The 25,673-nt window shown below is 37.0% G+C and overlaps 1 protein-coding gene across 2 annotated transcripts in view; it reads left to right on the forward strand.

Moving 5' to 3' along the window:
* Window positions 1-16,974, forward strand: part of RBM46 (RNA binding motif protein 46) — a 19,034-nt gene extending 2,060 nt beyond the window's left edge. The window contains exons 2-6 of one of the 2 annotated variants that reach the window (XM_017806007.1): window positions 367-528; window positions 4,146-4,613; window positions 6,137-6,919; window positions 13,664-13,723; window positions 15,099-16,974. In XM_017806007.1, coding sequence (XP_017661496.1) covers window positions 367-528; window positions 4,146-4,613; window positions 6,137-6,919; window positions 13,664-13,723; window positions 15,099-15,124 — 1,499 coding nt within the window. In that variant the 3' untranslated portion in view covers window positions 15,125-16,974. The remainder of the gene's footprint in view (window positions 1-366; window positions 529-4,145; window positions 4,614-6,136; window positions 6,920-13,663; window positions 13,724-15,098) is intronic. The other variant, XM_017806008.1, reaches the window with a different exon arrangement.
* Window positions 16,975-25,673: the final 8,699 nt, after the last annotated feature.

Here is a 25,673-nt window from a genome sequence, read left to right on the forward strand (position 1 = left end):
TTTCTCTCTTACACAACTGCGATAACATGGTTGATGGAAGAATTTATTCTTCTACTTAAGGGCAGCATTCTTAAAAAGTAGCTATGATACTTATGGTGTGATAGCTGTGATACTACTTGTGAGAATTGGAATATAGAATATATAGTTGCTGGTTAAAGTTCAAGATTATCACAGCTACAGAACAATGTCTGAAAGCAAATACCTAAGATTATAGTGATTGGATTTAGGATTGAAACCTTATGCTAAACAAAGTAACAGTAAATAAGCAGTATAGCCTGAATTGTTTTTCTGTGTTTTGGTAGCTTCTGTGTGCATATAACAATTTAGCATTAGCTGAATTGGAATGTCTGCAATGTTCTGTTAAAGCTGTTGCAGATATGCATGAAGAAAATAAAACCGCAGCAAATGGATGTGGCAAAATCCGAAGTGGTGCTCAGAATGGGGCTGCTTTACTTGCCCTGATGGAGAAGACTGGATACAGCATGGTTCAACAAAATGGGCAAAGAAAATTTGGTGGTCCTCCACCAGGTAAGCATTTCTTTTGAGATTATGAAGTTTACTTTCTGTAAGGAGAGCTGTACTAAATCAAACTGAAAATTTGTGTAGCCTCAGGTTGCGTATCTTGACAGTGACCAGTAGTAGAAGCTTAAGGAAACTGTAAGAAACACAACATGTGCAGGGTCCTGATATGCTTTACTGTTTAGAGCAGTTCAAGATCTCTTGAGCTAGACTACGTTGAATGTTTGCTTTTGGTGGATTTAAGAAGTCACAGCTTTAAAAGCAGCTAAAGTGGACAGGTAACAGAACAAATGTGGAGCTGAAAATGCAGAGCATGTTCTGTATGACTGACAATACACTTGAAAATGTTTAGTGGCACAGAAGGGAAAAACAAGTTGGTGATGGAAGCGTAACCTACTTTATTTCTTGTCTTACCCCTTACCACTTCCATCGGCCAAAGCATTTTTTTTTAATATCTGTGCTCTGAGAGAACACCAGTGAAGATAATCTAACTCATTTTGTTTTCAGAGTTGACTATGAAACATTTATTTTAAATAATTTTTGCAGTGCCCTTGTTGACATAAGCAATGTACAGGAATTTTGCTATTGCCATTAATCCTGGTCATATGAAATGCAATACAGTAACTCTTCTTTTTGAATCAGATTATGCACTCAAACAGAAGGCAGACAAATTATTTGTGCTGCTATTTCAGTTCATTCTCACTTGTGGCCTGTGATCCCATGTCTTTATAAGTCATGCTCATAAGCATGAACTGCATAACTTATTGCTATAGTTTAAGATATGGCTGCATCAAAATTATTTCTCTCTGAAAGTTTTTTCCACCTAAGATTTTGTATATACTTTTACTTAGCTTATATAAAATAACAAAAGGAAGCCTTGTGAAACTGTCACTGGGAAAAGAACTGCAGGGCATCACTAACTACTTCCTGAGGGTTCAGCCTGTTCTTAAATTATTTATACATTTTTTACATTATAATTATGACTTTTAATTAGAATATTAGTATCACGTGTATTTGTTTAGCAAAGCAACTTTTATTAATCTGTTAATCTTTTCTGAAAGTAGATGTGTTTGACAAGGTATCTCTTCCATAAATCTGCTCATTGACATTAGTTATATATCTCTCCTTAAAATCTTCATGTATTTTCATACTTGCTTAGGTTGGAAATTGCCCTAAGTTACTATAAATGGTTTTAGGCGAGATGACACTTGAATGTTTGAGACAGCTTGTAAGTAACTACAATAACCTTGTAAATTAAGAGCTTCACTATGAATTTTGCCTGTTTTAAGATGTGGTTTCTAAAAGCTTGTATTGCTGCCAAGGGATAGACTCTTATGTCAGCTCTGTTTTCAGCAGATCTGCCTGAAAATTGTTGTAAAGAATTACAGGTTTTATTCCACCTGGCAGCAGCACACTTCTTGTTCAGTTTATGCTGATTGTGGAAAATGTATCTGTAGAGTGTTTAAAAAAAAAAAGACAAAATTGAATTTTCATTGTTTTGTTTGGGTCCACTGTTTTGTTTGGGATGGCTGCAGAGATAATGATGTCATTAGGTGTGTAAATCATTAGATTACATGGAAGTTTAAGATGGCATGGATCTCACTAACAGTGAGAAGATTATAACTGTAATGTTGATTGAAGTTTGATTACTTGAACTGTTGCAAAAATAGGAGTCCCATTTTCTATCATCCAGTGATGAATCAAATACCCAGTCAAGGAAACTCTCTGGTCAACTACTTGAGGATTGCTTTTGATTAATTTTCCATGTTTGCTCTGCTAAGTACATGACACTCTTTGGCAAATGAGGCACAGACCAGTTTTCTTTAAGTCAAGAGTCCCAGCTTGCTCCAGTTGGCTGTAATGTGCTGTCATGCTAAGTTAGTATGCAGCTTTAAAATTAGAAAGGGAGCTTTTTGTATGGTAGATGGCTTTTACTTGCTGAGAATCACTGCTACTAGGCTGAGAATGATGTTGAAATTTGTTTAGTTAATGAATGAGGATTGTTATTTAATTTCATGGCTTGTCTGCACAATCAAGCAGAGCCTCCTCCCTTTTTTCCCGGACTGAGGTGTGCAGTTGCTTTTGTCTTTGGAGCTCCTAAGTGGTGTGCAATTGGTTTATGCTTTTTATGTGGGAACGGACTGGCACGATGTGAGTGATGGCAGTACTGGCCTGCAAATATTGTTAGTTTTCATGTCTGGTCAGACCTCAGGTGAAGTGGTTTATAAAGCTAAAAATGGTAAAGATGTTGAATGCTGTGTGGAACAGAGACAGGCTTTTTCCTAGGTAAGTCATGGCAGTGTGGCTCCAAAGGCATATCAGTTCTGATGCCTTGGTAACTTCCCTGTATACCAGGTAGTTCTTAGTGTACAGTTATTGTACAGTTTATAGATAAAAAATTGTTCTGTGAGAAGGTAAAATTTTCCCAATTCTGTTAATTTTTTTTTTTCACAAGTAAATTACAGGCTCTTTGACAATACTTAAGGAAAAAGTGTTAATTACAAAATCATCTAAATATATTTTATTCTGAACTTCAAACCAAAGTAAGTTATTTAATTAGCTTCTTGTTTTAACTTGTCATCAGTAATTATTTTTTCACCTTGCTTCCCTTTGCTTTGTGATTCCTTACTAGTACTTACTGAGTTTTGTGGTTTTTATTTTTTTTGAACCTTCTACCTGATTTGTTTGTCTAATTTAAAAAAAAAGAAACAAAACCAAACAAAATTTTTAAGATTTTTTTTTTAATTATTTTGGGAAAATGAAGTGCTGTTATTTTGCAGACCATAACTCCATATTTTTAAATTAATGAATTCGTTTTTACATTATCTGTTGAACATATCCTTTAGCGTATATGACAGAGATATAAAAGAATGTGTGAATGTCCTTGGCTTAAGGAGAGAGGCATGGATGTTCTTGTTTTCAGATGTCAGCCTGAGACTGACTTGTTCTGTGGATTTTTTTTAATTTATTTCCTTTTTTCCTACACTCCAGCCTGTGAAAACTGTGGTCTGTTTTTAGAGGATAACTGTTCAGTCTTTTTGGCTGTTGAGGAAAGGATGGTTCCATATCCCGCCTTCCTTAAGGAGTCCTATTTTATTGGATGAATGAAAAAGGTGGAAGCAAAATGTTTGGACTTTTTGAATGATGTCAAGGATGAAAAAATGTGCTGCACTTGGGACCCTTACCAAAATGTCTAAAAATATGGGCAAGAAATGCAGAGAAACTTTGTGCAACTTTAAAATGTTGCAGTAGAAAATACAACTGAAGTTCTTTCTCAGTTGTCTCTGTCAGTTTGATTAATAACTGACATAAAATTATAAGGGACAAAAAAGGATTGAAAAGTAGACTTTTAGTAAACCTGTCAGTGTTTTAAAATACCCTAGTTCACTGTGTTGTCACACAGATTCCATTGGGAAAAAACCCCAGAAGATGAAATTAAGAGAAATACAATCTTGTGGGCTTCTGGTATTTTTTTATTTAAACATAATAAAAATAAGAAAGAATGGATGAAAATGTGCTAGTTTTCAGTTGAGATTAAAAATAACTCACATCTTCAAATTGGGTGTGGGGGAAGTGTGCCTATCTGGCATTTGTACTGAGATTGCTGTTGGACAATTTATTTTAAGGTTGGGAAGGTCCTCCACCACCTCGTGGATGTGAAGTTTTTGTGGGTAAGATTCCTCGTGATATGTATGAAGATGAATTAGTTCCTGTTTTTGAGAGAGCTGGGAAGATCTATGAGCTCAGACTGATGATGGAATTCAGTGGTGAGAATCGAGGCTATGCTTTTGTGATGTACACCACTAAAGAGGAAGCCCAGCTAGCCATCAAGATTCTTAATAATTATGAAATTCGTCCAGGGAAGTTTATTGGTGTCTGCGTAAGCTTGGACAACTGCAGGCTATTTATTGGAGCAATTCCTAAAGATAAGAAGAAAGAAGAAATACTGAATGAAATGAAGAAAGTTACAGAAGGAGTGGTGGATGTCATTGTTTATCCAAATGCCACTGACAAAACTAAAAATCGTGGCTTTGCTTTTGTAGAATACGAATCTCACAGAGCAGCTGCCATGGCTAGAAGACGACTAATCCCAGGTAAAACTGTTTGTAATTCAACTGAGTTTTTGTGGGGAGTATCTGTCTCCAAATTGTGGGGAGCGAGGTGGTGGATCATCCCCGTTTTCCATTTTTAAGATGTTTTCAAAAGTACAAAACTGCAGTAGTGCCTTTTGGCTGAGGAGGATTTTTTTTTAATTACTATTTTTTTATGTTTTGTGGTTTGGTTTTTTTTTTTTTTACTTTTTTTGTAAGAAACTGAAATTGAAGCAATTCTGACTATCAAAAAATAGACATCAATTTTATAAACACAAGCTACTGTAATTTACACTGATATGTATTTGCATGGGCACACATGTGTTTTTCATTTACATGCACGAGGCCTTGCACACAAATTCTCTTAAAACTGAGCTTAAAAATTATAATGCTTTGCATGTGTCCCTTATTTGGGTGTCATGAGTGGTGTTATTGATGTTTTGTTTAAACATATTGGAAAGGTCTTTAATCTTTTACTAGAAAATAATTTTAAGAGTTTAGCAAGTAGAAGATACCTTTTTCTTTGCACCTTATTTTATACATTTTGAGGGAGGGAAAGTAAAAGGAATTGAACGTGCTGAAAAAGGAGGGAACAGGTAGAGTTAAAAAGCAAAATTCTAGAAGAGAAATTAAATAGACAGGAGATGAAACAAAACAATAGAGTTGAAGAAGCAAATTCATGAAAACAGATAATACAGCATCGGCCTTGCTGAAATGAATGGCAAAACTCCCTGTATTTATTAAGGCCAAGATGTGGGCAAGTCTTGTGTTGACTGCTGACAGAGTGTTAAGAAGACATGTTACCTAAGATTATATAATATATATATTATATACATGCAAATATATAATATGCAATGTATAATATGTAATACATGCAATAGGTAATAATAAAATATAATAGTATAACACATAGAATTACATGTAGAAGGTGTATGCATATATAATTATTTATACATACATCATACATATATATATATGCAAAGTAGTGGGAGAAATACCTCGAGATCACTGAATATAAAATAAACTAGTTGTGTGATATGCAAAGTGATGGGTTGATACGAGTAACAAAGTGGGTTTGGTTTTGGGTTATTTTTTTTTTTTTTTTTTAGTTTAGGTTCTGGCATCTGGTATAAGATGGAGTGGGGCTTGTTCTAGTGATACATATTTAGATTACTTTTTCCAGGTGCTGACTATACTTTTTAAAGTGGTAATACTATTGAAGAGACTGTGTTTACTAGCTGGTAAAATACACTACTTTTAGTCTCTTTATGTATGTGTGAATATGCATGTCACAGAGTCTTTGTTTTGACAGTTTATGGTGTTTAATGAGCCCTAAGGGTACAGATAGAACATGTAGCATTTTTGAAAAATCTCATTAACATTTCCAAGTTGCTTAAGCAGATGCAGGCAACAAAACCCAGTTTCATGTGGTATACATCATGTTTGCTTTTTGTAGAGGTAGTTGATAATTATGATTCTGTTTTCCTTTACATGTTTCTTATTTACATAATGCTTCTTTGCTGTAGGAACGTTCCAGCCCTGGGGTCATACTATTCAAGTAGACTGGGCAGATCCTGAGAAAGTAGTTGATGAAGAAACTATGCAGAGAGTTAAAGTATTGTATGTAAGAAATTTAATGATATCTACTACAGAGGACAAAATTAAAGCTGAATTCAACAAGTTCAAGCCAGGAGTAGTTGAACGTGTAAAGAAGTTGAGAGACTATGCTTTTGTTCATTTTTTCCACCGAGAAGATGCAGTTGCTGCTATGTCTGTAATGAATGGAAAGTGCATTGATGGAGCAAGTATTGAGGTAACACTGGCAAAGCCAGTTAACAAAGAAAGTTCTTGGAAGCAACATTTTAATGGTCAGATAAGTCCCAGTTCTGAAAATCTCTTAGGGTTTCCTAACAAAGAAGATGGTACTCAAAAATCCTTGGGGAAACCAGCAAGTCTTTCAGTTCGTCTTAATGGCCAGCACAGTCCAGGCTCCCCTGAAGTTGAAAGAAGTACATACCCCTTTTTTCCAGGAATAAAGCTTACTCCAATTAGCATGTATTCTTTAAAGCTGAATCACTTCAGTTCTGCAGTAATGCATCTGGATTATTTTTGTCATAAAAATAGCTGGGCACCGCCAGAGTACTGCTTGTATTCAACAACAAGTCAGGATGGGAAAATACTCTTGGTGTACAGGGTGCTTATTTCTAGTATTGCAGATGATTCCCAGAGTTATTTCATGCCAGAAAAACTCTGTACAACGGTAGAAGATGCAAAGGAATTGGCAGCACAGTTCACACTTTTACATCTAGGTAAGCATTAACAGTTTTGTTTAGTTCTGAAGAACTGAAGCTATTGCTTTAAAGTTGTTCTTTGTGTATATATCTTGGCGTGTGTGTGTATTTTCATGTAAAGTATAAGCTAGTCTGCAGAAACATTGGTTCTTGGATCAGTTGAGTCTAGACCATCAGATGAGGGCACTGAAGAAACATTGAGTAAATGTCTAAACAGTCCAATGCCAGGGTCATTTTTGCTTGCATTTGTCTACTGTACTGATGTATAAGGAAAAACTAGATGACATTTAAGTGACTTAAGTCATCTGTATGATGATTATGGTGCTGAAAATTTATTTGAAAGTCTGTCTGTGTTTTACCGTCTTCATTTATGTATATTGCATTTTTTAAAATTAGTATGCAACTATTAGAAAAGGGAAGTTTTTATCTGATAAAAAGGTATGTTAAAATCTGTTCTTTTCATAGCTAAGAAGACAGATCACTGCGGTTCTGACAGTGTTACCCCTGTTGCTCTATAAAGTAAAATACATAAATAATACAAAATATAAAAGTTTTGCTATATAGTTCCTGCCTACCATTTTTCAGAACATGCAACACACATAAAAATTCATTCAGATTGCAGAACTAATTTCTACAGCCACGTTGTTTATTAATAATTGTAGTCATCATCTGATTAAATTTCGTGCTCAAATCAGAATTTTATATCTGTTACTTGGATTTGAAGGCTTTTACAGAGCCATACCATAATGGTTTGATAAATCATACTCTCAGGCACAAGTGTGCATATACCACTTGTTATTTTGAATAGTTTCTCTTCTTAGTTCTTTTTCTGGCCTTTACATTCTCTAGTATTTGAAGATGAAATAGGACTGATCTTTATAATTTTGCAAGTTTTATGAACCATCATGTAATTTCTTTGATTTGCTGAGTAATGTTCTTGTGCATTTGTTGCATAGTTTCTTACAGCATGTCTACATCAGTAAATGCTGTGTCATGAAATGAATGCTCACTAGTCTTTTTCCAACAAGGTATTTTTCTGTAATTACAAAAAGAGGTTTCTAATGAATCCTAGAATCAGAGGTGTGTTTTCCTTGCCCTGCCCCTCCTTGATAGCCCTTCCCCTGTCCCCCATTTTTTGCCCCTTCCCTGTTCCCCTTTTTGCCCCTATCCCCTCTTCCTTATACCCTTTTCTTCACCCTTTGGCACTTTTCTGTCCCGCCTTCTGTGCCTTTTCCCTATCTCCCCTTCACTATCCCCCCTTCTTTACCCTTTCCCCGTTCCCCCTTTATTTACCCCTTCCTGGTCCACCCTTTTCTTGGCCCTTCTCTGTCCCCCTTCCCTGTCCCCCCTTCTTATTCTTTGACCTTCTCTGCCTGATGTTGCCAGTCTCTGCCTTTCTTCAGCCTTTTCTGCCTTTCCCTTTTGCCCTTTTTCTCTGCCCTTCACCTTCTTTGACCTGGTCAGACCTACTTAGCCTGTCGTACCTTGTCCCTCAAGGTCTCTGCCCTTCTTCAATGTTTATTGCTCTTCTGTTCTTCTCTGCCATTCTCTGTCCCCTCTCCACCCCTTTTTCATAGGGGTCATCCCTCCAACCACCAGTGTTTGCCTTTCTCTGCCTGTCCCTGTCAGTATTTGCCCTTCTCGTTTGGCCTCTCTGCTCCTTTCTGCTTGTCTCTGCCCTTCTCTGCCACTTTCCACTGGTCTGTACTGTACTTTGTCCTTGCTTTTCACCTTGCTTGTCTGTCTTGCTCTCCCTATCCTTCAAACTTCTTTTCTTTACCCTTTATGTCTTTCTCTCTTTGTGTTTCTACTTTGACTTCTTTATCTTCCTGTTTTCTTGTCCCGTCTTCTTAGCCCATTTTTTCACCTTTTCTGCCCTTCTTCGACCTTTCCTGCCCTTCTAACCCTTCTGCTCTGCCCTTCTGCTCTGCTGACTCCCTTTCCCTTTGACTTTCTTTGCCCATCTTCCCTTTCAGCCCTTGTCTGCTCTTTCTCATTCCACTCTGTTGCCCATCTGTCTTCACCCTTCTCCTTCGCCCATCTTCTCTGCCCTTCTCTGCCTTTATTTCTACACCACCCTTCTTTTTCCTTCTGCTCTACCCTTCTTTTTTGCCTATCTCTGCCCATCTTTGTGAATCTCTTCTTTTGTCTGTCCTGCTCTGGCCTTCTTTGACCTTCTCTGTCCTTTTCCTTTGCCCTTCTATGCCCTTCTGCCCTTCATTCTCCTCTGCACATCTCCACTTGTCTTAGTCCATCTTTATCTTCTCTGTCCCCCTTTCCCCATTCTTTTTTCTTCTTTGGAATTCTTTTAGGGAAGAATTATGTTGAAGAAGATAGGCTTGTTCAGGTAATACAAACCAGTTTCTTGTCTAAGTGTGTGTCAGAAGTTGACTGGATTTTTTTTATTATTACTATTATTTTACTTCAGAATTGGAGCAATGCCAAAGTTTTTGGATTTTAAGTGGTTTAGTTTTTCAGTGGTGGTAGACAAATTTTTTCTGAGTTTCTTATAATATCAAGGGAACACAAACAGGTTTGACTTCAATTACTGTTATTTCCATTTATTTTTATGCCAGGCAGTGTCTGAGGCATCAGACTTGGTGATCCTGTATAGTGCAGCTCTGGATAGAAACATAATGAAATCATACAGTACAGGAAATAATGGTTTTCTGATTGGCTGTGCATGCATACAGGACTCAGGACTGCATCCACAAGTTTAGTTTGAGTCTGCTTTAGGAATGCAAGGAGGAGAAAGGAGAACAGATAAAGAAGTGTATATTAGAATACATTTAATTCATAATTTTGGCCCAGTGAAACAAAATTTTCAGGGAAATGGAAGCAGAAATAGTAACTAAAAAGTTACATGAAGTCCAGTTCTATTGGTGACTGCTTCACTGCTGTTCCTGAGAGGTAGTTTATGAAAGACTTCTCTGTTCCCTTCTGTTCCCCTTTCTTTCCCCCCATTTCTTTGGGTTTGGGTTTTTTTGGTTTGGGTTTTTTCCCTCACCTGTTGTAGTTTTGGTTAATTGGAAAAGCTGTTGCTGATAGCAAACTGTTAAAAGTAGTGTTTCCATCCTTCTCATCCTCATACTGCTACTTAAACTTGTTCTGGAAGTCCCTTGATATGTAGGCTGTGGTGAGATTTCTTCTTTGGATGAGTTTATAGCAGACTTACTGCAGCCTTAACTATGATGCCTTTTTTTTTTTTTTCCAATACATGGCTAAAATGTAAATAAGCTTTTTCTTTTTGCTTGAGTCCTTGCTTCTCCTAAGTTTTTGTTTGGCATGCCCAAAGGGTCTTGGAGGAAGAAGAACCTCCAAAGGGCAAAAATTTATACATTGTCTCCACTTCAGCAGTGGTGTCTGGTTTGCATTAGTAGAAGCTGGTCAAAGTTATGAGATTATTTTTAATAATGTTATTTTTATAATTATTATTTTTAATAATAAAATAGTAAGTATCTCTGACTGGTTTCGTACACAACATGAGCAGCACTTTGCTGGTTGAGCATCTGTTTCCCTGTTTTTCTAGCTATTAGGGGCCACACTTTTATAACCCAGATAATCCTGAATACAAAAGATAATAAGGGTGCTAAACTCAAAATAGTTGTGTGAGGCTTTCCTTAAAAGAGGAATGAAGACAGTTTCAGGTTTTATGCTTGACCATACATGCCTGCCTATTTTGTGTCTTACAGATAGTGTTGTCTAAAGATAATATTTTCTCTCATATAATTCTCTGGGGAGGAATCACCAGAACAATTAAAAAATGTTAGATTAAGAATGATTATTCACAGTTGTGGGCAAATCCTGAATGCAACACAAGTTTAAACAAATGACGAAAGTATGTGTTGAGATTCTTCTCTCTTCAGTTATAATTAGAAGTGCTGTAGGGAAAAGATTTTAAGGTGGATTTAAATTATCAGTATTTTAAAGCTTTTTAGCACTTCAGTGTGCCATACGATCACAATTAATGTGAATTGTTATTTAGCAGAATTCCCAAATCCCAGGATTGGTTTTTGACAGCTGTCTACATAATGGCCCAGTGCTAGTAATGCTTTCTTGTTATCTTTAACTATACTTTTTTTTTTTTCCTTCTTTTTATGGCCTCTGTGCATTCTTGTTTGTGAGGATTTGGCCTTGCAAAGAGCATACAGAGCCCTGTTTTGAAACAAACATACAAGGCTGACTTTGGAAAGATTCACATCTTTCATGTTGGTAAAAGGCCTCTTTTTGATGTTGGCACTGAAACATAGCCCTAAGGAGTCTAAAAATACAACTTATTTTGCTTATCTAATCTACAGCAGTTGTTTTCGTTCCAACTTTATATATATATATACATATATTTACACTATGTTGAAAGAAACATCTGCAGCTCAAGAAGAGTTGCTAGATGTGACAGAGGATCCCTCCTCACCGAAGTGTCTGTTGCATGCTTTGATGTGTTGATTGAAGCTGCACCGATCCATGTGTTGTGGTTTTTCTTTGGGTTTTGGCGGTTTTGTTTGTTTGGTTTGGTTTTTTTTTGATAAGTAGCAGTGATTTGAGGAAAGTCTGACTGTGCTTCTTCATGGGTGTACAAAAATGACATAGGGAGTAATTCTTTCTGGCAAGTAACTTCTTTTACAGGAACCTAATTTTTTGGACACTTAATTTTTGCTAATGTGTACAGGTTAGTTTTGTTGGTGCTTTTTTTTCCTGTTTTTTTTTAATTTATTTTATTTATTTTTTAAAGCATATAGGCCGACTAAGGTAAGTAAATAAGAAAGGGCTGCTTTGATGGAACTTTAAGATTGGACTGCTATGATTAACGATCTCAAGGCATTCTGGTTTTTGTGATGTGTCTTTCTGTATTTCCTATCACATAATAGAATACTTGGTTTTTACACAGTATATACAGTACTGTTATACAGCAGTCTTGAGCAGACAGCAGTACAACAATTAACCACTTGGTGTCACCTGAATATTTTGAAAAGGATGCCTCTTAGAAAATACAGGAACCTATGGTTTCACTGAAAGATGAATAAGCTGTATTTTAATGTTGCTAGATAAAATCATTAGCAGATCAAGGGAGTGAAAACAGTCAGGTTTGTTTAAACCTACAGAAATTACGTCTGCATGTGCATTTGTGAGAAGGAGAGCAGAGTTACATGTTGAAGTTCCAGAAGGTGAATGTAGGTGGGGTAGGGGGAGAGGGGAGCAGAATAGAAGAAAACCCTGAATGCCCTGTAGAAGTAGTTAATACATCTTCCATTCATTCGGTTCTCATTTCTACACAAATAAGTCTGTGCCTTTAGAAGTTACACAACTCCTTAGTGTCATTTGCAGAATGGTGCTTGGTTGTTAAATGTGGCATCCAGTTAGAAAAACATGGAAGACTTCCTATTCTTGCCTGTCCTGGAGGGTGACTAAATTTGGCTGGAGGCTGACTAAGTCTCAAGTTTGGAGACTGTATAGGTGTGTAATTAGCATACACTGTATATTCCACCTCTGGTTCAGCAGCAGTGTTAGTGCAGAGTCAATCCCAAAACAGGAAGTGTTAGTTATCATTCAGGTCCTTTGCATCAGTAATGTAGATTTGTAGTTTATGGAATCAATCTGGCTCGTCCATATGACTTTGAAGAACAGGCAGAAAAGAACTTGAAGTTCCAGAGATGTGCTCTGAATTATAGAACTTCCACCTCCCTTTCTTTAGTAAGAGTAAGCATCTGAACCCTGGAAAAGCAGAACAATCATTAGAAAATTATGTTTTGTTTGTTTGCATGTTTTAATTGCTGCTGGTGGAATTCCACTGATTTAAGAAAATACTGGAACATGTCAGAACCTATTTCTGCTGGAAATAAATATGTTAAGATAACACCCTCTGAAGGAAAGGCTGAGTTCTGAGAAGTTCTCTTACCTCCTGAGTTTTACTTGAGGGTGATGGGAAAGAATGGAAGAAGTTTTGGTAAAGCTTCCTTGGTTTCAGGGATCTGCCAGGCTTTAAATGGGTATTCCACTAGAGGGTATTGTTTGTTCTTTCACACATGCTATTTTGTGTGATGTCTCACTTTGACACAATTTATGGAGTTAATTTTTAGGTAGAAGAGAGTATTTAAAAGTGTTTAATACAAAGCAATTAAAAGAAAAATATACTGGTAAAACTCTAAATCTCTAATAAATCTCAGGAAAAAGCATTTTAATAACTAACTATAACACATAAATAAGTTTTATTCCAGTTAATCATATAGAATTTATATAGTAAATGGTAGTGAAATAGGTGGAGCAAACATTGTATCTTACTACTATGAATTCACATCTTAAATATTGCATGCAGTAGCAATTTGCAATTCAAGGATAAAACTTGTATAAACTAGTTCAAAAGTCTGTAACTCAGCATCTGTGTCTCAGAACAAATGTATCTGTAGACTGCTGCCCTAGATTTTCGACATTATACTTAAAGTTCAAATGAAGTGTTTTTACTTTAATGTTTTGTTGTAGGGATTTTCTTTATTTAAACATTGCCTTGGTTTGCATATCAAAATTAATTATGTTGCTGTTGGAACAGTCAACAGCCTGGTACAAATTGTAAGATGTTTCAAAGAAACCCCCAGAAATTGCTGGCTTTTTTTAGCAAATAAAGATGATAAGTGGTGATTTAGTGGGTTTGGGTTTTTTTTAGTGATTTTTAGAAAGGCTCAGAATGTAGTATAAGAAGTTTCTTAACAGTAGAATTTAGAAGTCTTAAATATTTATCAGATGACTTACACATAATGGTTTTTATCACAGCCCCCGAGCAAGCATATATAACTTTGCTGTCCCTGAATGCAGCATGGTGGGATAGTAAAGGTGAGTAAACCTCCCAGGATTGTTTATTGCAGGTTTTTGCCCCCTCGAAGACGTTGTCTTAGCTGTATTGTTTGCACTGTTTGTTAGAGAAGTTGTTCTTTCCCCCACGTACACAGCTCTAAGAAAGCTTGTAGAGATTTTCTGTCTAGTTGCTTTTTTCAAAAGAGACCATAGCTCTACTGCTGTGGACCTGCTGTTGGATCACCCAATCTGATATTCTCGTCGATTGTGCAGCGCAAAAGAAGGTTATAGTTTTTACTCCTAAAATGATTCTGAGTCATTTTTCAGTCATTTCTCAGTTATTTGCTGTTCCAGGTTGGGTTTAAATTAATATTCAGGAGTGGGAGTTACTCCTCTGGGTACTTGGACTATTTCTCTGGGCAGTCAGTTTCATGGGAAAGAGAGAGACTCATGTTTCCTTCTCTGACTTTGGTTTTTTCCGAATATGCTATTGTGGATGAATTTAAGTGTGTATATCTGTCACTACTGAGGCCTCTTTCATTTTTTTAAAATTAGGATTACCATTTTTGAGTGTCATGAGAATGGTTTTTAAAAGCTTAAAGGGCAGTTTGAAAACAGTATTAAATCTGTGCTCGGTGTTAACTTTACTGCTGGAAGCTTCTATTCTGAGGCACGCTGAATTTTTCCTGCAGATTCAGTTATTTTTCTAATGCTGCTGCTTATGGACAGGGAACATAAATTTGTAAATTTTGGCCTCTGTAGGAGAGCTTGGAGAAAATAAGTAAGAAAGATACAACAATGTTGGACTATATTTATCTGTGAAATAACTTGACTGCCTTCAGTAGAGTCAGTCACTTCAAAACAGGATGGAATTTAGTGCACTTTTTTCTACTCCCCTGATGATCACAATGAAGTTGGGTTTTGTTTATGCAGTGTACATCAGGCAGAACTTGGCACTTAGCTGATAGTACACTGATCTAAAGTGTTAAATATGCAATGTGAAAGACTACTGCTATGATACGTATGATATATGTAACTGTTGTCTGTGTTAATATTCTGTGTTTAGTGAAGGTGAAACAAAGGGTCATTACAAACTTTGGTTAAAATTATATATATATATATATATAGGATGAGGAAATACTTATGTTCAGTACCAAAGAATGGGGTTTTTTAAAAGTATAAGGCTCTTAGGAAAAAAAACAAACCTTGAACTGTTGACTAAACAGTTTCTTAATCATTTGAAGCAGTGCTGCAGAGGAAAGGGAAGGACACAGCACTGGCATAAGACTGTGAATGCCTTCATTATACCATTATCTTAAGTTCCTTAATAGTTAAGTTCGTCTTGAAATGGGTAATGCAGTATGTTTGTTGAAATCAAGGCTCTTTCATCTCCCGTCCACCCCTTTTTCCACAGCCAACTGTACACCCTACTTGGCTTGAATTTCCCTGAAGAAGAAAAGTTTGGAATTATTGCTTTGGATCTTGTCATGAAAGAAAAAAGAATACCACGCGGATACATAATTACCGGAAATTCACGTTCCATGTTTAACGATGAATAATTCTTCGAAGTGCATGTGTGTATTAAGCATTTCAATATGAAGATTAGTGAAATTGAATGTTAAATTGTTTTGGTTAGTTTGATTAAATTTGGGTTTTAAAAGATAATTTGTTTAAAAGATTTTTATTACCTGTAACATACACTAGTAACTTATATTCAGAGTTAAAATAATTTGCCACAATTCCTTGTATTTTAGGTGTCACACAGAATTTTTACAGCTTCTGTTGTAAGTAATGAATCTTAAGCAAACATTAAAAAAACCAACAAACCAAAACCACAACATCCTGGCAACCTTGCCTTTTCATACATGAACGTACATAATATGAAATGAATACCACACTCAAATTTGTTTCCATAATTTGATGCAAAATTTTATTGGAAGAACATGTCCAATAAAATCTTTGCTTCTGGTATAGCAGTACATCAATGGAGGAGTGATATTTTGAAGGACGTTAGGTACCATCAGGCTACATGAGATTGCTGTAGTCATAACATTGAGGTTCAATACCTTAGTTATTCTTTGAAACAAAGGCAAATATCCTGACACATATAAATTACATGTATTTTTAAGTACAGCTCACTAGGTTGCATTTCCTGTTGTTAGCACCTCTCTGTTGGGACATGTGTGCTTTCATATTCACAGAGGCCTTAACATTTATCCAGGATATCCATTGAAACCAGCACTTGTGCTTGCCTGTGGCAGCCATGTGAACAGCAGCTTGCTCACTTTCTAATCAGGCCATGTTCTTCTTAAAAAGCATTGTTTAGCATTAAACTGAAAATAGTTTTCGATTTTTAAAATCAGATATATGTAATTCACTTTGAGCCATCTTTATTTTTATTGTGACTATTTAGCATTTCTCAGTCAAGTGCTTTATTTATTGAATGACAAAAAAAATAACGGCCTTTTTTTTCCTTTTTAAAAATCTGAAACAAATACTGTAGACCATCCTTATTTTTGGAATTTTGTATATCATTTCAGTTCCTTGTCGAGGAGTGGGCCAAATGGCATAGTTAAAGCGTCTGAGGGCCTCACCTATGCAAGCAATGTTTGTAAGCTGTTGTGTCTGAAAATTGTTTGTCCAAAAGGAGTATTATGTAGACAGAAAACAATGCAATGGAAAGATTCAAAGTTGAATAATTTTTCTGAAAAGCAATCAACTATTGTGGTCCACTACACATTTTGGTTAAGTTTATTTCATCACCATATTAAATTGTCCTTCTTGCTGTTAATTTAGGTGCAGTTATAGCAGTTTCATTTTATTTGCATTTGATATTAGCTAAATAATAATTGTTTTAAATGTTGCAATTTTTAATGTTGAAATAATGTGTTTGACTTCTGTACTTGAATTAACATTTATATTAAATTTATGCTGTTCATATTCAGTGTGTGTAAACGAAAAATAAATTATTATTTTACACGTGGTACCTTCAAGACTCTGCAGGGTTCACTTCGCTTTGTCTAGCAGCAAGCTTTGGCCAGAGGCTCCAGTGCTCCAGTGCTTTGCTGAACAAGAGGAAGTGTATTTAAGTGGCTTCGTGAAGCCTTGAAAAAAGAAAAGTAATTCTTAAAAAGCAAGTTGCTTAATAGCTTCTGTCACATTTAAAAGTTGTTTAACTGTTAGGATTTCCTAAGAAACTCAGTTGGGAGGAAAGAAGAGGGGACTTGTTTCGTCCATGTTTAAACTAAGTGGTTTCTAAGGCAAAAATCAGTGTTTGAGATAGAATAATACAGTATCATGCCGATAAGATATGGGTATGATAATTTAGAAGTATTTGTACCTGTTAGGATGAGAATTCTCGTTTACAGAGTGCTGAAATAAGCTTAATTTTTATTTTTCAAGTATCTTGATCAAGACTCAGTTTTTCGTTTAATTTCTAATGGAAATCTGGGCCAATTCTACCTAGGTAGGATTGGTATTGTTAGCTACATAAGGGAGCTGTGGGACAAGATGCACAGAAGTTGCATAACAATAAAATGAAAGACAGTATAAGAGCTGTGAATAAAAGTTCCCCCAGTGCTCACCGACCAGTACTGTAGAAAGCCATGGGATTGTATTTTTCAAGTGTGTAACATCCTTCTTGATCAGATTTCTAACTGTGCTCCCTTCTTTGAAGTAGTCTGGTGCAAAAAACCCCACCAGTTTTCTACAAACTAGCAGCTCCTGTGATTATTAACAACTAGCCTGGATCTTGGCGATTATTTTCAGTATTCCCAACACATATGACTGTACAAAACCATTATGAAGTGTTTGAGCATAATGAGTACTGGGTTCATGTCAGCCAATTAAAACCCTTAGGCAGAACTTGCCTTTGTTTTGCAGATAAGAGCAAAGGTGTAAGGAATAAGCAGCTGAAGCAGCAGTAGCACTCGGTGTAATTCAGGGTTTTTGAAGTTTATTTAGAACACATCATTAGAAATCTCTAATCAGTGTGCAAAATTGCAAGCATATTTTTCATATTTATAAAAATCTCACTGGAGCTTATTAACCTTTGAAAAATAAACCACCATGTATTTCCTGTATAAAGGCTTTAGCAGAGAGGACATGGTGTTGCATAGTTTTTACATTACTGTTGCATAATTGATAAAAAGTAAATTGGTGTACCATCCTGTTCTGTAAATGGTGTAGAAACTAGGAAGTCCCTCTGAAAGTAGAGGTCGCTAACTTCAGTGAAGCAAAATTTTGTTACTTTGTGCTAAACTCACCGCATTAAAAACTTGCCCTAAATAAGAAAAGGAGGTCCTTATTCTTAGTTATCTTTTTCATCTTGCCTTTTTTTTTTGTTTAATATTACTGCCATGTGATTGGTGATAGATAAGAAAGCCTGTGCTGTGGAGAAAGCATATTAGAGTCAACAGCCTCTATCTTCCAACCCCCCTTTTTTCACAGGGAAAAACATTAGGTGGGCTGGGGGAACTGAGGCTGCTTTTCACCCGGAGTTAGCATCCTAGATAAAAATATGAATAAGATATGAATTAATGGAAATTTCTTTTAAATAGGAAACAACATTAAAGAGCAAGTCGCCTGGGAGATGTTGGGTTAACGCACACTCTTGAGGTAAAAGTAATCCCTGAGAAGTCAATTGTTCCAAGTCTTCAGTGAATTTCTTAACACAGTTGCAGTAACAATGAATGACCAGTTCCACATCTCTTCACATTATTTAGTGTTGGACAACCAGAGGAAGGAAAACAAGTAATGATCCAGCAGTCTTAAGTATAACATTCCCGACATTAGAAAGAGCCCTAATAGGCCTCAAAACAGCCAGGAAAAGGGAAGGTTTAAAGCAGTCATTCAGAGCTCCTCTTTCTACCTGTCATAGTTGTTCACCATGCTAACAAGGAGCCACCACGACTAGAAATCATTCCACCTTGTCTGTGTCTAAAACTGTTCAGTTTAAGAGACAGAGTAAAATGGTTTACCCTGCTCACTACATCACAGGCTGCATCGGTAATAAAATTACACCCTTAACCTTCTCAGGAGACAGAGCCTGTGCTGCCATGAAAGGGCAACTGAAGCCACCAGGATGACACCTGGTATCAGGAATGGCACCAGGCGTGTGGGATTCAGCTAGAGGCAGGCCTTTTCCAAAGATACAGACACTGCAAAACTACCATGAGAAGCATTTAATGCAACCACTGTCAAACCAGGTGGAATTTTTAGGATTCTGCAATGAAAATAGCTGCTCATGGGAATTGAAAAAATCTTAGGTACTGCGTGAAGGTGAAATTTCAAGAAGTATAAGAACACTTAAATATCTTCCAAAAGATCCCACTTCAGGCCTTGAACATTTTTTCTACTGACAGAAGCTGTGGCTGCTATTGACTTAGATTTTCCTGCAGAGGGAAGTATTTGCTAGTGTATGAAAACCAAATCCATGCAAATACATATTGGTCCCTGCAGCAGTAGGGCCCTTCTGTCCCAAATCTGGATGTCTCCCTTGCTCTGCTCTACAGATTAAACAGCAAGGGAGGGGAAGATCAATTTTTCCCATTTCCCAGTACCTTTTCACAGGCAGAACTTAGTATTTGCAACACGTTCCTAGGGAAGACAAAAGTAGTAGGCTGGATTCAGACTGATGAGGAAAGAGACCTTTAACTCTCCCCTACTCTCTTTGGTTTTTTTTCTATGACAACCATCATTGTGTTGTCTGTCAGAATAACATCCATTGGGAAGGTGTATCTGGTTCCAGTGCAGGAAGCTACCATGATCAGTCTTTGAGGAATGAAGTGTGTCTGACTGAGGAGAAACTTCAGCCTCGGAAACTTCAGTAGCAAAGGAGAGCTTGGGTGCATGCAAAAAACCAACAAACCAGGATGCCTACAAGATGACACAGATTTGGAATACCATACAACAAGGTCTAAGTGCCAAATCTAAGTTCTCTGTTCTTGTAGAAAACCGAAGGTCAAATTCTTCATAGAATCCAAGGAGGTGTTTGGGTTTTAATGTATTATTTTTAAACCAGGGGTGGAGGTGTGTCAGAAAATGGTTAACAGCTGGTTTGTAGCACTAGCTTTCTAAGGATGGGTGGTGAGCAGCTTTCACCCATGAAGTCTTAGGGTGAAAGCTGATCACAGGAAGACAGATTAAAGGATTTGTTTTTTTTTCTTCAAACTAGACAAAAATGTAAAAAAGACAACCTCCCATGCCCCCAAAACTCACCTTCACTAACTAAAGCAACAGTCATGAGAGAAAGCTACCTGAACTTCTAACACTACAGCATGTATTTTGATGAAACTTTCACTACATATTGTGACACTTAAACCCATGCAGTTCTCAGCTACCATGAAATCATATTTATTTTATCCATTCATCCTAGTCAAGGAGGTAAGCTATGAAAGTGGTACATTAAGGCCAGAGAAAACAGTCAAATCACCCAGGTTGTCCAGCACTCCAAGCACATCACCCAATTTCATATATGTCCTTGGAGCAAGCCCAGTAACAGCTGATAAAAGCACATCTTCCAGAAAGGCATCGAAGTCCGCAAGGAGCCAAATCTCACAACATAAATTGGATCAGGGTGTCCTAGCTTTAATCAGACACAGTACTTCATTGCAAAAATACTTGATTTCTCCCACATAAAGAAGGTATTTCCTAAGCTCTTAATATCTGCTCTTGCTTTGAGCTTAATATACCAAATTACCTACCAGCTCTGCATACTGGTAATAGCTATCAGCTGTATTTTGCTGCTTTTCCTTCACCACCTTGTGACACTTTTCTTAATATTTGAGTAACTAGTGAATAACTGTGAATAACACTATAGGGAGACACCAGCAAGCTGTGAAGCAGGTGGAGTTCAACTCTATTCAGCTCTGGTGAACTTGCACAAACAGAGCTCACAAGCTGGTCCTGTTCCACAGCTGAACTGGAGAGAGCTGGGTGTTAGCAGAGCTCCACTGGTTTTGATTTATCTGATCTGAGGGAGGGACATGGCCTCCAGTTTACGAGGCCCCAGGGGCTGAGCTGCTGGTCTCAAGTTTCTAGGAGGAGTGGAGCCAGGTGCTCTCACTGGAAAGTTCAGGATAAATGTGGATACAAGGATTCCCAGTGCAGTATGTCTTTCTGCCTGAGAAAGTCTTTCAAGGATCATCTGGACAAATATAGGTAGTATAAAATCTAAGAATTGAAGTATTTTCATCCCAATGTAGAACAGGAATTCTTTAAGAGGGTTAGATGTTGTCATTTGTGTAAACAATTCTCATTTGGGCTCTTCTAATACTAGGAGTAAGGAACATATGATGCATACTGTCCAAGTTAGGGCAGGCATTTAGTGAACTCTCAGACCTAGCTTTTCTGTACAGAGCTAGCTAATGGATTAACTCTACAGTCTTCAGGAAGCTCAGCTTCCAGTTTCCTTCCCCCATATTTCCAAGCATGATAAAATCAAGTAGACATAGCTGCTTTTAGGGTTGGTCAAAAGGTTAGCAGAAGATTCCTGCTGTAGTAGAGTCTGCTGAACTTTCGGTGTCCTACTTTGGACACCGAATTCTTTGCCAGAAAAGTAAATCTTTCTGTATTTGGGCTTGTTAAATCCATTTCAATTGCATGCTATACCAGTATTTCATAATGGAAAGAAGCCACTCTCCTGTATAGATATGATTTCACTTTTTCTAAGCCATTCTTCCTTAAATTTTCAGCAATCCACTGAGATAGGGAGAATACTGTATTATTGGAAGAAAACTGAAAAAAAAATTGTATATTTTGGTGCTAAGCCTTCCACATCACTTCCTCACTCTGTACTAGTTCTACAGCTTGTCTGCTTCAGGAAGAAGTGAATACATGTTGAACTTCCAAGATGCCAAAAAATTCTGGATAGTGATAGCCTTCAGTGCAGAGGACAACCTCAGACACCCCCCAGGGTTTTAAAAGCCTCATTAATTAATACAAGCAAACCAGCAATAATTTAAAAGCCTTTTTTTTCTTTGTCAGAGTAGAAAGATTCCTATTCTATGTATTCACATCCTAGTATACTGTTTGTTAAACAGGAGTCAGGAGAGATGAGAGAGGCATCTGACTAAGGGAAAATGTACATACTAGCAGCCTGAAGAGGAGAACCAACATAACTCAGAGAAACTTCGTGTCATATCTTGTTAAAAACTTTGTGATGGAAACATTTTTAAAATCCCACTTTAAATGAAATTTACTTATACTCTTGGCAGTTCAGCGGTTCATTAAAAAAAAAAAAAGGCAATTTAATTGCATGGGAGGGAGTTGCAGAGAATATGAGAAAAGTAGGGATAAAGATCTGAGTACCAGTAGGCATTTTTAATTGCATTACATGGACAACTGTTTCATAACTGTTGAAAACTTGTTGGATTATTAGGATTCATAATGCTTGGATAAGCAGATGTTTGACTATAAATGAGAATATCCTACCGAAACAATCTAAGTCAGTGTAGATAAGACTCAGATATATTACTACTGAAATTGAACTATGATCAGCTTTTTCACTGTCTTGCATGTTTGCTCTTTTTGGCCTAATTTCCATGATGGTTCAGCAGGCTGTATCTCACACCGTACTGCCTTTCTCATCAGCTTTCTCTAAATTCTCACTTCATTGCTGCTTCATTATTTCGTGGGCCTTGCTTGGCATTTCTCCCCCCTCAGATGTTTTTCTGTGTCGTAGATATATTGGATATCTTGGTTTGGAAGGGACCTTTCAAACATCATGTAGTCCACCCTACCCCACACTGAGCAGGGACTTCTTCAACTAGATGAGGTTGCTCAGTGCCCCATCCAGCCTGACCTTGGTCATCAATTATTCTTCCACAATAGGCTTCGGTCTACTACTGTATTTAAGTGAAAACTATTTCTTTGTCAGCTCACATTGTTTTTTCTTTAAAAAGAAATCCCAAACCTAGCACAGTCTTCAACCAAATCTATTTTGATTCTTTTACTTAAACCAGTGCTGACTTCTCTTAGTTACACTGTTTTGTATCAAAATATTCTCTTGTGTTTCCAGACTATTTCCAAATTGACTATGTCCATCTTTAAGGGTGCTTTTGAGATAAGGTGCCAGAATATCCCTTTGAATATAAATTCAGCATCACTAGCACGTGGGCTCCTGCCAGCTCAGCTGCATCTGTCACTGGTTATGTTTTCTCATATCCTTAGCAAAGCCTGCAACAGAGTGCTGTTGGAAGCTTACATTACAAAATTCTGGTAGGTATCAAATGTAATCTCGGTTCTTTTCATCGTGAGTAATCTTTTACAGATGTGGTTTTACAAAGGGGGAATTTGATGAATCTACCACTTCTCTAATTTTTTGGCAAGAAGATACCTACTCAGTGGAAAAATGGTCCCATGTGATCATTGCATGTATTTTACAGTAATATATGTTATAAACAGGTATTGTGGTAGTAAAGTGTCTTCGTAGAATTATTTTGAGTGTGCAAACACCATTGACTAAGTACCAAATGAACTTTCAACATTCATTATCTTATCAGTTCTGGGAGATGCAGGGAGTGGAGGATGTATAAAATAAACTCAGGCCGAGGCAGCCAAAATCTCTACTGAAAATGGAGTATTGCAAGAAGTTAGAAGCAAAGTACAGAGGAAGTATATGAAAGTTCACGGTTCAGTTGGTCTCCAGGTGGCAGAAGTATATGGGATAAAGATCCCCAAAGTGAAGAACAGTTTTCTAAAGTGAGATTTTGAGCAGAAAGATGCAGACTGTGCACGGCCAGTTCACTGCTAACACTCCCAGGCTGCATTCTCTAACCCAGGATACTCCCAAATTTCCACAATGTCCATCTTAACTACTCTCATCAAAAAGCACTCTCTGCACAACAGGAATCCCTTCTCCAGAGAACTAATTTTATGAAGGACTGTCAATCATGGCAGAATTTGTAATGGCAAGAAATGGCTATTTAGTTTTAGTATTGTAAACTCCTTTCATGTATAATCACTCTGTAAGTGGTAGTCATTAAAGTTTTTCAAAAGTAGATGCAGAGTTATGACAGTAGGGCAAGATCTCTTGGTTATGGAAGACAGGAAGTGTAATAGTGATCTCCCTTCACTGCAGATTTCCCTTCCATCCTGCAGCGCTTCATCTGCCTGAGCTGTCCCCACCACATTGTCAGTGCCTCTGCCAGTCTCTTCCTGAGCCTGGGGGAGAGCAGCAGCACTCTCTTATCTTCTTGCTGTTTCACATACTTTCCTGTGTGATGTCCAATTAGTCAGAGCTGGATTTTTGTTTTTAGTGTACAAATTGGGAAGTCAATACATATGTGTTTTTTTTCCTCTATTTTTCATTCATTTTTAGTTTCCAATCTTTTTGGGTATGCCTGATGCTCCCCCATGTTCAAAGGCATTACGTTAGGCTACCCAGACCTGGTTAAACACAGTCCTTGATGCACCACAGAGTTCAGAGAAAGGAAGAGAGAGGTTTCAAATATCTGACTGCAGGAAAGGCAGGGTATTGAGGAGTTGGGATAATTCCAGATCCCCTGCTGAATAAGATTAACAGAGGACCCAAAAAGCCCTTGCCAGTCCTCAAGGTAGATCAGCCTCTCTAATTGTTCTGCTAAGTTAGCAGTGGAGAGGAAAAAGGGCTGTAAACAAGTAACATTTAAAGCAAACACCAACCCAAACCAGAAGCAAGTATTTGGTACATGTATTTGCCAACACACATTTCTAAAGTCCTGACCTGTATGAGAAAATAAATGCATTATTAGGGCTAAAAAGTGTCCTCAACCTGGAAATGCTCGAGCTGCCAATGAGAAAAATTTACAGTTCCAGGGCAGACAGTAAAATGATGTTTTGGCTTGAAAATATGAAAGTATTACCTCTGAGGAGAAATGACCTAAAACAAAGACGTTCATATAGAGTTCAGAAAAATGTCTAAGGGATTGTGATTCTAGAGGGACAAGTGTTGGAGAAAAGATTGTGGAAGCTAAACATGAATATTTGGCTAAGCAATAATTTAATAAGGGATAAAGAGGTAAATCTACAACTATTTAATTCACAGAATATTAATGTTATTGGTGAAGCAGACCTTATTTTTTTCTTAAAAAAAAAAAGTTTATTTTCCAGGAGATAAACATCACAATTTTGGAAAGCAAAATGAAGACACTGATTTTTTACATATACCACTGAAACATTAAAGCCAGTTCTTAACCAAGTTCTGTCTGAACCAAATATTAAAAGTCTTGAGCAGTTAAACTATAACATGGACAAAAAGAAAAGCAGAGGCTTGCTTGTGACTTCTATGTTAGGTTCTTCTAGAAATTTATGTTAGGTTTTTTTGGAACTAGAAGTTTCACACCACATGCTGACTTGTGCTGGAAAGGCACGTTACACTTCAGCTGGGAAAAATGTGAGTGCAAGCCTGACAAGGGAAAAGCCCATCTTCTACTTTTTTCAACCAGCACAGCTTTCAAAACCTTGTTACCATTAAACTGAATTTCTGATATGACTCCACTATCCCTATCAAACTAAATCCTGATGGAAATCAAGGGAAAAAAGTCAGTAGCTCAAGTTAAACTTTGAAGGGAGCCGAGCCCAGTAATAGCATTAAAAGCAGCAGTTATGTGAGATATGAAACATGGTATCATAATTCATCTTTGTACGTGCAAGGTACCAGACCGAGTGCCATGTGTAACATCATTATGAGTACCAGCCAATGATGACAAGATGGCAAATGGTAATTTAAATGACAGAAACAATGAAGGCTCTGATTATTAAATTAACTTGCAGCTTTATGAAATGAAAGATAGTCTGATTTTTCTAATGCTGCTTACTTTTATCTCCAACTTTGCAATACCTGATACTAAGTGAAGAAACAGATTCTCATGAGACTATGAGCTTATTTAATATTTGGGTTTTTTTTTTTTTACAAAGTACTTATTCATACTATCATAATCAAAGACACTCACTGTGATAAATTTTCAGAATAGATTTTCACTGAACAAAGCCTCTGTTCAGCGACTAA

Source organism: Lepidothrix coronata, unplaced genomic scaffold (assembly GCF_001604755.1).
Source record: "Lepidothrix coronata isolate B3197 unplaced genomic scaffold, Lepidothrix_coronata-1.0 Scaffold13, whole genome shotgun sequence".
NCBI lineage: Eukaryota > Metazoa > Chordata > Aves > Passeriformes > Pipridae > Lepidothrix > Lepidothrix coronata.